This window comes from Odocoileus virginianus, chromosome 22 (assembly GCF_023699985.2).
Source record: "Odocoileus virginianus isolate 20LAN1187 ecotype Illinois chromosome 22, Ovbor_1.2, whole genome shotgun sequence".
Taxonomy (NCBI): Eukaryota; Metazoa; Chordata; class Mammalia; order Artiodactyla; family Cervidae; genus Odocoileus; species Odocoileus virginianus.
The window spans coordinates 22,869,285-22,886,291 of record NC_069695.1 but is presented as its reverse complement, the minus strand read 5'-3'; the positions used below and the strand labels follow the sequence as shown (position 1 = coordinate 22,886,291).

At 35.9% G+C, this 17,007-nt stretch overlaps 1 protein-coding gene across 1 annotated transcript in view; it reads left to right on the top strand.

Moving 5' to 3' along the window:
- USP14 (ubiquitin specific peptidase 14) overlaps positions 1–17,007 on the top strand; it is a 34,227-nt gene that overhangs the window by 14,178 nt on the left and 3,042 nt on the right. The window contains exons 4-13 of the mRNA XM_020881767.2: positions 837–941; positions 1,839–1,942; positions 5,992–6,050; positions 6,615–6,745; positions 7,637–7,717; positions 8,086–8,171; positions 8,817–8,931; positions 11,393–11,458; positions 11,602–11,694; positions 12,628–12,756. Coding sequence (XP_020737426.1) covers positions 837–941; positions 1,839–1,942; positions 5,992–6,050; positions 6,615–6,745; positions 7,637–7,717; positions 8,086–8,171; positions 8,817–8,931; positions 11,393–11,458; positions 11,602–11,694; positions 12,628–12,756 — 969 coding nt within the window. The remainder of the gene's footprint in view (positions 1–836; positions 942–1,838; positions 1,943–5,991; positions 6,051–6,614; positions 6,746–7,636; positions 7,718–8,085; positions 8,172–8,816; positions 8,932–11,392; positions 11,459–11,601; positions 11,695–12,627; positions 12,757–17,007) is intronic.

The window sequence follows — 17,007 nt, the reverse complement described above, 5'->3', positions numbered from 1 at the left end:
CATGTCTTCCAATTAAGATATTGCATATGATGTTCACATTTCAAGATGATGAGTTTTAGGGTGACAGTCTTCTTTGTTCTATTGTGTGGAATGTTAACATCTGTATTGAATCAGTATTTCCTTAGGATAGTAATGTGTCGATTATAAAATTAGACATTTTGAGCTAATTTATATATTTGGCTTGATAATTTCCAACGATGGAGATTTTTCTGTTCAGTTGTAAATAATGGTTACAGTTACAGAATAGACTTTCATAGGAAGAATATTATCACTGCTTAGTGTGTTAGGGAGAGAAATGATGCCACTAAATATGAATGATTGTTTGAAGTCTCTCCTATTCCAATATTCTCAGCTTTCTTTGTGACAGTGTTTTTGTCCTTAGCTTTATTGAGGTATAAATAGAATATAGTATATAGAGAGTATAGTATATAGAGAGTAAAATCCACCTACTTTAGAGTTTCATGGATTTGATTAACTTTACACAGTCAAGTTACCACTCCCACAGTCAGGATACAGACGTTCCAGCATTCTGCAGGTGACCTTTGGCCTGAAGCAGCACGCTAGCATTTCATGATTTTTAGTGTATTTACAGAGTTGTGTAACCTTCACCACAGTCTGATTTTGGAATATTTTCATCACCCCAGAAAGAAATGCGTTCCCATTTCCAGACAGTCTCTTTTCCCATCTTCAGCTCTTGGAACCACTAATCTGTCTAGATTTACCTTTGCTGGCACACAGAAGCATGTGATATGTGTTTTTCTGTGTCTGACTTATTTCCTTGAAGATAAACATGGTCAGCTTTTGAGTTTTCATGAGATTTTTTTTTTTTTAAACAGGGAATGACTGTACTAATGATGGGGTCAGCAGATGCTCTTCCCGAGGAACCCTCAGCTAAAACTGTCTTTGTAGAAGACATGACAGAAGAACAGTTAGCATCTGCTGTAAGACATACATTTGATATATCTGATTATTACTTTTTAAGAAGTACAGTCAGTAAGATGACTTTGAAAAAGTAGCATCTGCACATTTTAAAGATTTAATCGACATCAGGATGCATGTCATCAGCAGTAAACCAGAGTTTTGTTTTTGAAATTGGCTCACAGGATCCTTTTCTAATTGAACAATTCATTACAAAGTCATTAATATCTGTAATAAATGCATCTGGCAGACAGTGCTGTTAAAGTGTTTACTGTTATTTTCTGGGAAAACAAGCTTAAAGAAGTTACATAGTTTAAATGCTGGGATACTTAAATTCTCAAAACCTTCCATGGTGAAAATACATACAGTTTATCCTTAATTTAAGAATGCAGTGTTAGTTTAGAAACTGGCCAACACATTCCTGTCAAATGTTATTATTGTTTTTATTACCCAGCATTTACATAGTACCATTTGTTTTTTGGAAGTGTGTTCTTTTTTTTTTTTTTTTTAATTTGTTTATTTATTTTGGCTGTGCCTGGTCTTTGTTGGGGCATGTGAGTTCTAGGTCCCTGACCAGGAATTGAACCTGGGCGTCCTGCATTGGGTGTGCTGAGTCTTAGCCACTGGACCACATGGGACGTCTCCTTGAAGTATTTCTGTATATATTTTGTTACCTTCTAGGGATAAACCTACAGAGAAGGCAGGACTGATAAAATTCTTTTTTTATTTTCAAGAAGGGAATTAAAACACAAAATGATTGTCAGCTTGATGCAAGTAAAAATTTTTTTGTTAGGAAAATAAAACGTTGGGGTGGAATATAAATTGGTATGAGTTGGTAAATTATATTTGCTTCAAAGTGTTTAGTGATTTATATATGCAGTGTCATTTTATAAAATTGATTTACTTCTTTTCCTTATCAGATGGAATTACCATGTGGATTGACAAACCTTGGTAATACTTGTTACATGAATGCTACAGTTCAGTGTATTCGTTCTGTGCCTGAACTCAAAGATGCCCTTAAAAGGTAAGAGAGAAGAGAGATTGTTTTATGTCTTTTTTGGGTAAAGAAGGTTCACATTTGGATGAGTAGTATTCTTTGGCACTTTGATATATGTTTGTTTAGCAGTTTAATTGTGATATAATTCATCCATCAAAAAATTCACCTTGTTGATGTGTTCAAGTAGATGGTCTTCATTATATTCACAAGAGTATGCAGGTATCCCACAATGTAATTTTAGAGTACACTCCTGCCCAGAAAAAACCCTCATACTCGCTGCTTAGACCTTTCCCACCTCCAGCTCTGGGCAACCATTAGTATACTTTTTGTCCTACAGATTTGCTGATTCTGGACATTTCATATTAATGGGGTCATACACTATATGGTCTTCGTGACTGGTTTTTTTACTTAGCATCCTGTCTTCTAGGTTTATCCATATTGTAGCATGTAAGGTCTGCCCCGGTGGCTCGGATGGTAAAGACTCTGCCTGCAGTGCAGGAGACCTGGGTTTGATCCCAGGTTGGGAAGATCCCCTGGAGGAGGGCATGGCAGCCCACTGCAGTATTCTTGCCTGGAGAGTCCCCATGGACAGAGGAGCCTGGCCAGCTATAGTCTGTGGGGTTGCAAAGAGTTGGACACAACTGAATGACTAAGCACATACAGCATGTGTCAGTACTTCATTGTTTTAATGTCTGAATAATATTCCACTGTTTGATTATACTATGTTTTGGTGATTCAGTCATCAGTTGATGGACATTTAGATTGTTTCCACATTTTAGCTAGTATAAATAATGCTGCAGTGAGCATTCAAGCACAAGTTTTTGTGCAGATGAGTTTTCGTTTCTCTTGGTTGTGAGTAGATTGCTTGCTCACATGGTAACTGTTAAGCATTTGAGAAACTGCCAGACTTTTCCAAAGTACCATTTTACATTCTCTGCAGCAATGCTAGAGAGCTCCCAATTTCTTTACCTCTGTACTAGTCTTTTTAAACAATATTGAGGTTTATTAAACAAGTTTTTAAAAGCTTTAGGCCGTTGTGAATAGTGCTGCTCTAAACATTGGGGTACATGTATCTTTTTGAATATAGTTTTGTCCAGATATATGCTCAGGAGTGGGATTGCTGAATCATATGGTAGCTCTATTTTTAGTTTTCTAAGGAACCTTCATAAAGTTTTCCACAGTGGCTGCACCTGCTTACATTCTTATCAATGATGAGGAGGGTTCCCTTTTCTCTAAACCATCTCCTTTGTTATATGTAGACTTTTTAATGATGGCCAGTCAGACTGTTGTAAGGTGGTACCTTATTGTAGTTTTGATCTGCATCTCTCTAATAATTAGAAAAGTTGAGCATCTTTTCATGTGTCATCTATATGTCTTTGTAGAAATGTCTGTATAGGTCTTCTGCCCATGTTTGGATTGAGTTGGCTTTTTTTTGCTGTTGAGCTCAATGAGCTATTTGTATATTTTGGAAATTGATCTCTTGTCGATTGTGTCATTTGCAAATATTTTCTCCCATTCTTTTCATTTTGTTTATGGTTTTCTTGACTGCAAAACCTGTTTGTTTTTAATAATTGAATTATATAGAAACATGTACAAATGAATTATCTCAGAATGAACACATCCTTGTAACCAACACAATCCTGGATCAACAGAATCCTGTTAACACTCTGAAAATCCCGTCACCAATCCCTTCTAGTCCACGGACCCCACCCTTCTTTGTTGTACTCACTTGACCTCATAGAGTAATTTTGCTTTTTTTGAACTCCTTATGAACAGAAACATACATATTATGTATTATATTCATTTGAGTCTGGCTTATTATGTTTGACTTTTCCATGTTTTGTGTGTGTGTTCATTTTTGTTCATGCTGTAGACTACACCATTGTATGCATATACTACCAAATAATTATTCTTTGTTCTATCGATGAATGTTTGAGTTGATCTATGATTGATTGGTAGTGAATATTTCACAGATGATAGAAATATAGTCAAGACATCCTCTCTTTGTAGGTGATAAAGTATAATAAGCATTAAGTTTATTACATTCAGATTGTCTATATCATTTTTTATTTATTGACTTGACAAAGATTGGGAAAAGTACTCTATTGGTTCTTTTGTCTGTAAACACTCGCAGTATTTTTATCTGTTAAACCTCTCAGTACTCATGTCCATTCTTCCTCTTCTCTAACAGTTTTTCTTTGTAAAGTTCATTATGAATGTTGTTTGGCTGATTGGATAGTCTTACCTTAATTAGGAATTATATGTTTTCTTGTCATAATATTGAGAGTTTTGGGGAGATGTTATTAAATTACCTATGATCTTTCTGTTTCAAGTTATTAAAAAAAGATTGACAATTCATTAATGTATCTTTTGTCATAAATGTTGAATAGTTATATCCTGTGTATGGCTGTGTGTATGCTTGTGTATGCATGCTCAGTTGTGTTTGACTCTTTGCAACCTTACGGACGGTAGCCCACCAGGTTCCTCTGTCCATGGAATTTTTCAGGCAAGAATACTGGACCACATTGACATTTCCTTCTCTAGGGGATCTTCCTAACCCAGGGATTGAACCTACGTCTCTTAAGTCTCCTACATTGGCAGGCAGATCCTTTACCAGATGAGCTACCAGGGAAGCCCCTATTACCCTGTAGCTAGATGTAAATTCATAACAGCAGCCCATTATGTAATGACATGGTTCAGTGATGTTATGGGATGCACGTGCTTTATGAGTACTTCATTTTAACTTCAGAAGTGCCCTTTAAAAGTGCTAAAGTATCTGACAGGAAAACTGTTAGACAATTTTTATTTTTTTAATGAACGTATATAATTTAGGGGCCTTCCCTGGTGGCTCAGCAGTAAAAGAATCTGCCTGCTAATGCAGGAGGTGTGAGTTTGATCCCTGGGTTGGGAAGATCCTCTGGAGAAGGAAATGGCAACCTGCTCCAGTATTCTTGCCTGGAGAATCGAATCCCATGGAAAGAGGAGCCTGGTGGGCTACAGTTCATGGGGTTGCAGAGAGTTGGACACGACCGAGTAACTAACACTTTCACTTTCATGGATTATTGTATATTAAACAGTTAAGGATATTTTAGTTGTAGGAGTTTCCAAAAGATCTAAACAAACAAATGAAAAAAAAACAAGACTCTTCAATTGAATATAACTGAACATTTTCTGTGACCTCTTTCATTTACTTATACGCACAGAGTTTTTGTTTTAATTGAACTGTAATTTATATCTAGTGAAAGGTATGCATCTTAAGTGTTGGTTGTGAGCAGTTTTGATAAATCCAAATTCTCTGTGACTCATTTTACAGTCAAATTAATGGAACATTGTTATCATCCCAGGTTGGTATTGTATTCTACCTTTTCCTGGTCAGCTACTCAGCTCTTCCCCACTGCCCAGTTTTAATATTATTTGAATCATAATTTCTGATCCTTTGTCATAAAATATTTGTTTAAGTAGATATAGTGGTTTGAATAGTTCCTTGGGTGACCAGTCGTTTGTACTGCTATAAAATTAACTGAGATTCATAAAAATGAATTCAGAAATCAGAAACTCCTCGAATAGAGGAGCCTGACAGACTACAGTCTGTGAGGTCACAGAGTCAGCACGCGTGCCTGCGCGCACACACACACGCCTCATTTTATAAGTGAGGAAAAGGACTTGAAATTTATTTTGTGTTTATAAGTAGTTAGTGCTGAATATAGGCTTATTGATTTCCATTGAATGTTTTTGATCTAAAGCTTTTTTCTTCATTTCTGAAATTATATTTTGTTTTCTTTGTAATAATGGACAATGTACTTTTTTTAATGCACAGTTTGTGGAAAATATTATAGATAAGTTAAGACAGGGGAAAGAATGTAAAGTAGGCTTCATTTACCTAAATTCTGCTTTTTCTTAGCAGTCCTTTTTGACCATATAATTCTTAAAGGAACCAAGACTGGAAGAGAAGTAAAAATGGTGGGGACAGCTCAGGGAAACTTACCGTTGAGGGTGTCAGTGTCATAATGAGTCTTTTGAACTTGTTTCTTCCCGTCTTTGAGTTTCAGAATCTAATTCTGTCCTACTGTTCACAGGTATGCAGGCGCCTTGAGAGCTTCAGGAGAAATGGCGTCAGCACAGTATATTACTGCAGGTCAGTATCTATATATTCTACCAAAAGCATTTACTGAATACTTGCCTTTGAAATCAAAGAAGGCAACTTAGTTTTAAAAGTGTTCAGGAAGTATGTTTAAGGATTTAAACATATTCCAGATTTCAGTATTCGGGAGTTCAGTACAAGACAACTAAGTATAGACTGAAAGGGAGGAGCTTTGGGAGTGGTTACCTGATGTCCTGATAACTGCTCATTTGTAGCAGTTACGCCTGTTTGATTCCTGGGCAGAAGTTGTGTGTTCTCTGTATTGAATGAATATACACTGTTTTACTAGGAAGGCAAAGGCTATCAGGGATAGAGAGACTTAGAGCACCACCCAGAAGTTGTTTATAGCTACTTATTGCATTATGAAGTCTTCTAATGAGTTCTTTAAGATTTAAAAACAAAATTTTTTCTTATTAGGGATCCAGCAATTGCAAAAGGAATAGATGTACTTAAAAATAATTAATAAGCAGTTCTTTATTTGTATTAATTGAGAATTTACAGTAGCTTGTATTAAATATGTCACTATTTTACTAAGCAGGTATTTGCTTTGTTTTTAAGCCCTTAGAGATTTATTTGATTCCATGGATAAAACTTCTTCTAGTATTCCACCGATTATTTTACTGCAGTTTTTGCACATGGCTTTTCCACAGTTTGCAGAGAAGGGCGAACAAGGACAGTATCTTCAGCAGGTAATCAGGGCAAGGTTCTGTGGTTTTCATTTTGTATATGTAAAACTTAGGTACTTACTGAGCTCTATTTGGAAATACAAATGCCAGTCCCCTCTAGTTAATGCCACCATTATCTCTTCCCTGGAGAGGTGCAATAGTCCGTTAACTGACCATCTTGCTTCTACCGTCTGTGGTGCTTCTCTACACAGCCCTCAGAGTCCTTTAAAGAATGTAAGGTTATGTTGGTTCCCCTGTTTTCTGTTTCGGTTCTAAACAGTTGACTGCCTGCCTGCCTCTCTGAGCTCGTCATGTACTACTGTTCCCCTTGCAATTCTCTCCAGATACACTGGCTTCCTTGCTATTTAAAAAAAGAACTCTCCAAGTATCCTCTTTCTGTAGAGCCTTTGCTATTTTTCCTTTGGCCGTCAGATAGGGATGTGCCTTGCCTCCTTACCTCCTGGCTCACTTCAGGTCTCATGGCTCAAATGTCAAGGCATCAGAGAGGCTTTCCTTGACAGTCCTACTGAATAGCACACTCCTCTTCCCTTAATCACTTCCTACTCCCATATTGCTTTTTATTTCTTCCTAGCCCTCTTTACTTGAATTTGTTCTATTTTGTTTATTTATGTTCCCCACTAGGACTTTTTTCTACTTTGTTGACTGCTATGTAGTCCTTGTATCTAGGATGGCGTTTAGCATAATGAGTTCATTAAACATCTCTTGAATGAACAGAAAAATTATTTTATAACGCTTCATTGTTTTGAAGGTCATAAAATATTTAATTTGGCTTAATATTTAAAACAAAACAACTTTCTTCCCCTTCCCTAAGGAAACTAATTATTTTAAAAGTATTTTGTAAATCAAACACTGTATCCACCAGGATTACTTACTGTGTCACTTTTTAAATTACAGGATGCTAATGAGTGTTGGGTACAAATGATGCGAGTATTACAGCAGAAATTGGAAGCTATAGAAGATGATACTGTTAAAGAGGTAGTTGAAATATATTTGTGAATGTAGGCTTTGATTTTCCATCCCATCCCACCCTAAAAGTCTTGAAATAAGTTCATTTTAATAGACAGACATGTCCTTGAATACTTGAGATACTGAATCTGTAGTTGGAATTTGACAGCTTGCACTTGACGTTTGAATTCAATGTATTATTTACTAAATTTAATCCATTGAGCTTACTGAGCATCTGTAGTTTTTTGGTAATATTTTTTGATCAGTAGAAAGGTTGTGCAGACAGGGATTACATTAAAAAAAATATGCATTACTAAACTGGATTGTGTGGGAGGTGATGTACATTAATATCCATGTGAAGTAAAATTGGAATTTTTATTTCATCTAAATTTTTGCAGACAGATTCTTCATCTGCATCAGCAGTGACACCTTCTAAAAAGAAAAGTTTAATTGATCAGTTCTTTGGAGTCGAATTTGAGACAACGTATCCTTATGAGCCAAGATTCATATAGACTAATCATAACTTACTGAATATGAATTGGTATAAATAGTATTGTTGATTGGAGTGGTGGATGGGATATGAAGGAAAATTCTTTAGAGGTTTTTATGGTTAAAAAATATGGAAATTAGGAATTTGAAAAAAATACCCATTGGAGTGATCTTGAAGTTTAGATAAATGGACTCTTTAAGGACATTCATTATTTTTTCCTAAGAATATCTTTAACAGAATGGCTCATTAATTCACCTCATAGAGAATTAATTTTTAATTGTATGAAATGGGATAAATCAGCAAAACTATATACATGAAATGGAAGCAATTAATAAGGAGAGCAGCATTTTCTAGATCATGGGTAAATTTATCTTTGAGTTATTAAGACCATTTTAAGACTATATAAATACCAAGTTATTTGCTGAGAGTTTATCCTTTTACACACATTTCATTAATCCATATTGTTGGTAAGTGAATGAACATTTTTAAATATTGAAATAAATCTCTGCTGGGAGACTGAAATGTTTTAAATACCATTGAATGATATTATTTTTAAAAGCATTGGGATAACTTACTTTGTTAGAGATTATATAGCAAGTTGAATGGCTGTTGGCATATTCCTTAACTTACTTTGCACAGCATGAAATGTACAGAATCTGAAGAAGAAGAAGTCACTAAAGGAAAGGAAAGTCAGCTTCAGCTTAGCTGTTTCATCAATCAAGAAGTCAAGTATCTTTTTACAGGACTTAAGTTGGTGAGGACAATTACAGTTTATCCACATGGTTTGTGGATTCTTTTATTTACAAATATACCTACTTGCTAACTTTGATTTGTAACCCCAACATCAATACTCATGGTTCTTTCATGATCACCTGTAGACATACGCAAGGTGGCAAAAATTCTGAGATGTCTGACTTACACTGTCTCGCCTGAGGTCCCCACAGGTGATCCTCTGCCCTCTTGTTTGAGTGGAAACTAGTATGCTTCTTGCAGTGATTTCGGTGCCACGTTTCCTGAATTTTTGTGCTTTTTGTAGGCGATCTTGCTGTGGATAGTGGCCTTCTGGAATGCCGCTGAAGTGCTGTCTGGTGTTCTAAGCGCAGGAAGGTGGTGATGTGCCTTAAGGAGCGAATAACGTTGGGTAGAGCAGCTTCATTCAGGGTTGAGTTAGTGTACTTGGCTGTGAGTTCAGTGTACTTGGCTGTGAGTTCAGTGTTATTGCGTCAGCAGTGTGTGTTAAGGTGTCATTACACGGCAGAAAGACTCATAAAACAAGGTTGTATATTGATGGGTTGACAAAAATGTTATGACCAGAGGCTCGAAGGAGGCCTCTGGGGGCATTGCAGTGAGGATATATTAATACTGGCGAGATAGACACTGGGGTTGGCCCGTGCAGATGAGGGCCTGTAGACAGTCTGCCATTGCACTAGGATTGCAGTCGAGGCCCTAGAATTGAAGTGCTTTTTGTAGGCTTTTTTATTGGTTTGTGGCAAAGACGGATCTAAAACTTGCTTCTCTCACCATTCAGTTAGTTCTGTCTCCCCAATGCCATACTAAAGACCCTCTCTAGTGGGCACATTGATAAAGTAGAACAATTTTGCTTGCCTGTCATTTATTTGACAGTTTGGGGGAATATGTACATCTCTCTTGATGTTTTTTTAACTTTGGCTGCACCGTGCGGCTTATGGGATCTTATTTCTCCCACTAGGAATTGAATCCATGCCCGCTTGACAATGAAAGCTCAGAGTCCTAACCACTGGACCACCAGGGAATTCCTCAGTATTCCTAAATATGTACATCTTTTGAAGGATAGGCAGTGAATTGGGGCAAGTTTCATGGCATCAAAATGTTAATTGGAGTGTGTGGGATAGAATGTTTTGACAAGGACTTTTCAGGATATTTTCTTAATAATTTTATAAAATTCAATGAAAGCTAAGTATACCTGATGATAGTAATATATAGTTAACCTGATCAGTAACCTCTAGTACATGGGGATGCAAAGAGTTGGACATAACCGAGCACATGTTAAAAATTTTAAAAAGTACCAGATATGCTTTCATGTTTTCATGAGATGTTAACATTAATTGTCTTGGTATTTTTAGATGCTTTGTCATCATTGGTTTTATCCTTGAGTAATTTTGCTCCACATTTCTTTACCTTTTGCTGAATAAACTTGCTTAAATGTTAAAAACCTACTCCATCCTTTTGTAATGTGGTTAGTAATTTTTAAAAATCAAACCTGGAACAATTTTTATGCAAGTATAAGATGATTATTGCTGCTGCTGCTGCTGCTGCTAGTCACTCAGTTGTGTCTGACTCTTTGCAACCATATGGACTGTAGCCTGCGAGGCTTCTCTGTCAATGGGATTTTCCAGGCAGGCATATGGCAGTGTGTTGCCAGTTCCTGCTCCAGGGGATCTTCCTGACCCAGGGATCAAACATGAGTCTCTGGCGTCTCTGCATTGGCAGGCGGATTCTTTACCACTGCCGCCACCTGGGAAGCCCCCAGCATGCTTACTAAACATAGGCTGTGTACCAAATAGTTCTCCAAGTTTTCTTCATGTATTAACTCATATAATTCTGACACCAGCACTGCGACGAAGTGCTGTCACTACCATTACAGATGATGCCCAGAGGGAGAACTGCGTTGCTCAGGGTCACACAGGCAGTAAGGACGGAAAGGCAGACACTGGTTAGAGGATGCAATGGCTGAAGGCTTTCCCACATCTATTAGATTAACAGGTTTTCTGTGTTGTGACTTTTCTCAAATTTAACAGTAATTGATTGGTTCTGGAAGGCTTAGCTACATAAAACATAAAGAACAAAGTTATTTACATTCTTTTCCTTTTTGCTCTAATAAGAATATTTTGATGATCCATAAGTAGAGGAATACCATGAAAGGTTTTCTTATGTTGTATAAAACACAGTATAAACTCTCAGAATCTGGGCATTTGGGTAATAAATTAAAAGACTCAAATGATCTACATTCTGAAGAGTTCATGCAAGTGAAGACAAATTATTTTGATGCCTTTTAAGAACTAAACCATATCTAAAAGCCTTCTCACTTTGTCGTCATTCAGAGTATTTCTCAGGGGTATAAATCTGTTGACATACTCTATGTTATCTATTAAATAGTCCTAATTTTTAAAAGAATTAAAGATATAATTATCTATTACAGAAGACTTTTTTTTAATGTTTGGTCTGTTCTTTTTTAGCGACTTCAGGAAGAAATCACCAAACAGTCTCCAACATTGCAAAGAAATGCTTTGTACATCAAATCGGTAAGTTTTGGAATCCAGTTCCATTGAGTCGAAAGGTTGCCGGTTAATTAATGTTACCCAGACTTTGTTTTTACCAAACCGAGGAATTAGAAACTTGGTGGTGTTTGCATGTTACAGAATTTCTTTGCATTTTCTCTCCTCAGTCCAAGATCAGCCGGTTACCTGCTTACTTAACTATTCAGATGGTTCGATTTTTTTACAAAGAGAAGGAATCTGTGAATGCTAAAGTTCTTAAGGTTAGTAATGAATTTCCTGTAATAATTATAATTTTTTGAAGGTAATTCCTTATTTACAATAGATTTATTCTTTTAGAACTCACTTCGAAATACTATAAATAGAGGATTATTAACATTAGACAAGTGGTTATTAATCAAGAATATATATTGGAATTGTCTGTTTTCCCTTTTCTTTTAACATACGCATGCCTGCCCCTCAGCCCTATCCAAGCATCTGATTAAGTGGGGCCTCGGGTCTTATATTTTTCAAGAGTCCCAGGTAATTCTGATGGATGCCCTTCTTTCCCCAGTAGTACCACTAGACCAGATCCTCAGTTGCAGAGATACCAGTCCAGTAGGTTTGGGGATGGGAGTGGGCTAAGCGGCAATATAACACACTGTATTCTATGTGATTCCTTTCTTCCAGGTGAAAGGAAAGTCAAATTACTGGTGACCAAAGAATAATCATTTGATGTCAGAGCCAGCCTTAGGATTTGTCTGTTTCATTGAACTGTAGCTCTGCAGTGTATCCATAAGAGTCTCTGATCCTTTGGGAAGGGGTATATAATTCTAACGTCTTGAGCTGAATTTCATTAATACATCTTCAGATAGACTTAGGGTTGTACAAGCAGGTTAAATGTAGTTGAAGTAATCTGCTTGTTTAGTATTTCTGAAATGCTTCATTTGTTGTTTAAAATTTCTGTAGCTCCTCTGTACTCTGTTTGATGGGTTAAAATGTTTATGGAAAAGTTGAAAAGAATTTTTGTCTTAAAATTAGGGCCAGACTGAAAATAAGCACTGTATTTCCAAATGCATGGGTCTCCACGTGAATTTTACAGGTCTTATTTTCAGCTTTATTTGAATATGAAAGTAGTAATGTAAAAGTGTGATAAATATTTTAAGTAACTACCTTTTAAATTCTGTTTGCACTTTTTATTTTTGGCTTGTAAATAGGATGTGAAATTTCCTCTTATGTTGGATGTGTATGAACTATGTACACCAGAACTTCAAGAGAAAATGGTTTCTTTTCGATCAAAATTCAAGGATCTAGAGGATAAAAAAGTAAATCAGCAGCCAAAGACAGTAGGTTCTTATTGTTCATTTTCTAACCTTAACATGTTTATCTTCACTGTGTTCAGTATTCGCTTTATATTGTTCATCTGTTAGTAATAATGGGTGACTCTATATTTGGCATATATACAAATCCTACATGTATTGGTGAAGCCCTTAAAATTTTAGATATATTTTAGCATAAGGAAAAGGACTCTAGCTATGCTGAATGGGTCCTTTATGATAGAATGAACATATTTCCTTTTCCCCTAAAATCTGCAGCTTATATTCTTTTAAAATTTATTTCCTCAAAGCACTTCACATAACATCCTGCCTTATAAAATTTAGTGTATTATTTTCCTTGTAAGACATGACGTTATCTCCATTTCTTAAAATGAATTGGTGTTACAGAATATTGCTTCATGCCCACTGTGACAACTAAAGTTGTATCTTTTAATAAGTACCTGTAACTCTTAAAATTATAACCTTAGCAACTTTATATTTAATAAATTGTATATTTTAAATTCAGAGAAGGCACAGTTCATGTTTTCTTGAAAAGGAAAAAGATATTTTCTGGTAACTAGAAATATTTCCAGTGTGATACTACATACCAAAATTTTAAAATTAAATTCCTCTGCAGGTTTTGTGTGTGTATTAAAAGCAATTTTTAAAATTAAACGAGATAATTGTAGAATCACATGCAGTTGTAAGAAATAATAGAGTTCCTCGTTTCTCCTAGTGGTAACAGCTTGCAAAACTATAATATAATGTCATAACCAGGATATTGACATTGATATGGTCTAGATGTAGGACATTTTTCTTATCACAAAGATCCCTCTTACTGCCCCTTTGTAGCCAAGTCCACTTTCCCGCTACCCCCTTCATTCTTATCAGCAATGTCTTGCCAGTCTGTTTTCTTTGAATTCTTGCCAGAATTTGGTAGTGTCACTATTATTTTAGCCATTTGTATAGGTTTGCAGTGATACTTGATGTGGCCTGAAGGCTAATGATAAGGCTAATGATGTTGGGCACGTCTTTGTGTGTTTCTTTGCCATCTGTGTGCCCTCTTTGATGAAATATCTCTTCATATTTTCTGTGTGTGTTACTTGCTCAGTTGTGTCCACCTCTTTGTGACCCCATGAACTGTAGCCCACCAGGCTCCTCTGTCCATGGAATTCTCCAGGCAGGAATACTGGAGTGGGTTGCCAGTCCCTTCTCCAGGGGATCTTCCTGACCCAGGGATTGAACCCAGTGTCTCCTGAATTGCAGGCAGATTCTTTACAATCTGAGCCACTAGGAAAGCCCCTTGTTTTTCTACCCATTTGCCATTTGGTCTTTTACGCTTGAATTTTGGGAGTTTTTATAGTCTAATACTAATCCTGTGTCAGATACATGGTTTCTGAATATTTTCTCCCCGCCTGTAGCTTCATCTTTTCATCCTATTAACAGGGTCTTTTGAAGAGGAAATTTTTAAAAATTTTGTTATAATTTAATGTTTTTTTCTTCAGTTACTCTTGCTTTTAGTGTTATATCTAAGAAACCATTACCTAGTCACAGGCCATGAAAGTTTATGCATATGTTTTCTTCTAAGGTTTTTATAGTTCCTCCGGTTAGGCTTTTTTGATTCATTCTGGGTTAATTTTTGTATGTGAGATGAGGTACAGGTCCAAATCCTGTTGCCTGTGAATATTCAGTTGTCCCAGCACTTCTTGTTGAAAAGACTATTCTCTTCCCATTGAATGGTCTTTGCACCCTTGTAGTGAATCAGTTGACTCTAGATATGAGTGTATTTCTGGACCCTCAGTTTTTTCTGTTGGTATGTCTGTCCTTGGGCCAATACTGCAGTCTTTTTTTTTTTTTTTTAAACGATTTTATTTATTTTTGACTGTGCTGAGTGTTTGTTGCTCCCTGGACTTTTCTTTAGCTGTGTCAGGTGGGAGCTACGCTCCAGTTGTGGTGCACAGGCTTCTCTTGCAGAGCACATGGGCTTGGTGGTTACATTGAATGGACCTAGTTGCTTAGCGTCATGTGGGATCTTCCCGGACCAGAGATCGAACCCGTGTGCCCTGCACTGCCAGGCGAATTCTTTACCACTGAGCCACCAGGGAAGCCCGGGACTACAGTCTTGATTACTGTGGTTTTGTATTAAGGATTATAGCAAAGTACGAAACTTCCAACTTTGTTCTTCAAGATTGTTTTGACTTTTCTGAGTCCCTTTTATTTCCATATTTATTTTAGGATGAGCTTGTCCATTTCTTGAAAAACAACTGGAATTTTGATGGAGATTGCATTCAATCTGTAGATCGAATTGGGGAGTATTTCCATTTTAATAGTATTAAGCTTTAGAATCCATGAATTTACTATGTCTTTTGATTTTTGTAAGTCATTAAGTTTTTCAACAGTCTAATAATTTTCAGTTGTACATTTTTTGTACTTTAATTTGTAGCTATTTTATTATTTTTGATGTCTTTTTAAATGGCATACTTTTTCCAATTTCATTTTTGCATTCATTACAATTGATTTTTTTAATATATTGATCTTTGTCCTCTACTTTGTTGAAGCAGTTTATTAGCTTTTTTTTTTTTTCCTCTTTTTTTTTGAGAGATTGTGTATAGAATTGATGTCTCTTAAAACGTTTGGTAGAATTGTCTTGGTTTGATAATCTTAGCCTGGAGAGTTCTTTTTCAGGAGTTTTTTTTAATTAAAAAATTTAATTTTAAAACTTTAGTTACGGGCTATAGAAATAATTTATCATATTGGGTTTGTGGAATTGTTCCATTTCATCTAGCTTGTCAGTTTTACATTTTGTTTTCCTGTTATTCAGGTGTTTGCACAGTGTGTAGTGGTATCCTCTTATATTCCTGATATTGGTAATTTGTGTCTTTTTTTTCTTTTGTCAGTGGTGCTAGAGGATTGTCACTTTTTTTGTTCTTAAAGAACTAGCATGTTTCATTTTTTTTTCCTTCTGTTTTTCTGCATCTAATTTGATTGATTTCCACTTTTATTATTTCCTTTCTTCTGCTTGTTTTGGCTTTATTTTCCTCCTCTTTTACTAGGTCCTTTAGTTGTGGGAACTTGGGTTTTTTATTTCAGACTTCCTATTTTCAAATATTAGTGGTGTAAATTTCCCTCCTGGCAGTGCCTTCAAATTGTGTTCTGCAAATTGTTCTATTGCATTTCTGTTTTCATTATGTTTCTTGTATTTTTAATAAATTTCCCTTGAGACTTCCCTTTGACCTTGGGTCATTTGGAAGTGTCTTGTTTAGTTTACATGTGTTTGGAAAATTTTCTGTCACCTTTTTGTTCCTGACTCTGGTTTGAGTCCATTGTGAGAAAACACATGCGGGTGATTTAAGTTCCTTTAAATTCGTTGGGCTTTGCTTTGTGGCTCGGAATGTGATCTGTCTTGGTATCTATTCCCTGGGCGCTTGAAAAGAACATGTATTTTACTGTTGTTAAGGCAAGTATTTTGTGATGTTGATTAGATCCAGTTGGTTGATGGTGGTGTTGGCTTTTCCTGTAACCTTGCTGTTTTTGTCTAGTTGTTCCATCAGTTGTTGAGAGAGAGGAGTGGTGAAGTCTTCAAGTAAAACTGTGGATTTGTATGTTTCACCATTCAGTTCTGTTAGCTTTGGCTTTTCATGTTTTGTGACTCTGTTATTGGTGTGTACACAGGATGGCTGTCTTCTTGGTGGAGTGATTCTTTTATTATGTAGTGTCCCTCTCTGTTCCTGGTAATTCTCTTTGTTTTCAAGTCTACTTTGTTTGATGTTAATTTTTCCATTTCTCCTTTCTGTTAGTATTTGCATGATACATCTTTTTCCATTCTTTTACTTTAAATTTGCCCGTATTATATTTGAAGGTAGTTTCTTATAGATAGCATATAGTTGGGTCATATTTTTAGTCCTCTCTGTTAATGTTTAGGCTATTTACATGTAACATAATTATTGATATACTAGTGATTAAACCTCTTCTATATTTTGCTGTTTTTTGTTTCTCTTTTTTCCATACTTGTCAGTTATGTGAACATTTTTTAGAATTCTAATTTGGTTTACATATAATGTTTTTCTAATGTATTTCCTTGTGTAGCTTTTTTTGTAGTTGCTCTAGGTGTTATAATTTTATAGAGGAGTGGTTGACCACTCCAAAAATTGCCTTTTTGTTGTAAGATGCTTTGGCTTCTTGTCATTTTAGCTGTCACTTAAACTGCTGGCATTGTCTTCATTATCATTATAGTTTTTAAGAACTGTGTCCATATGCCTAAATAAATTGTTTGAATTTGTA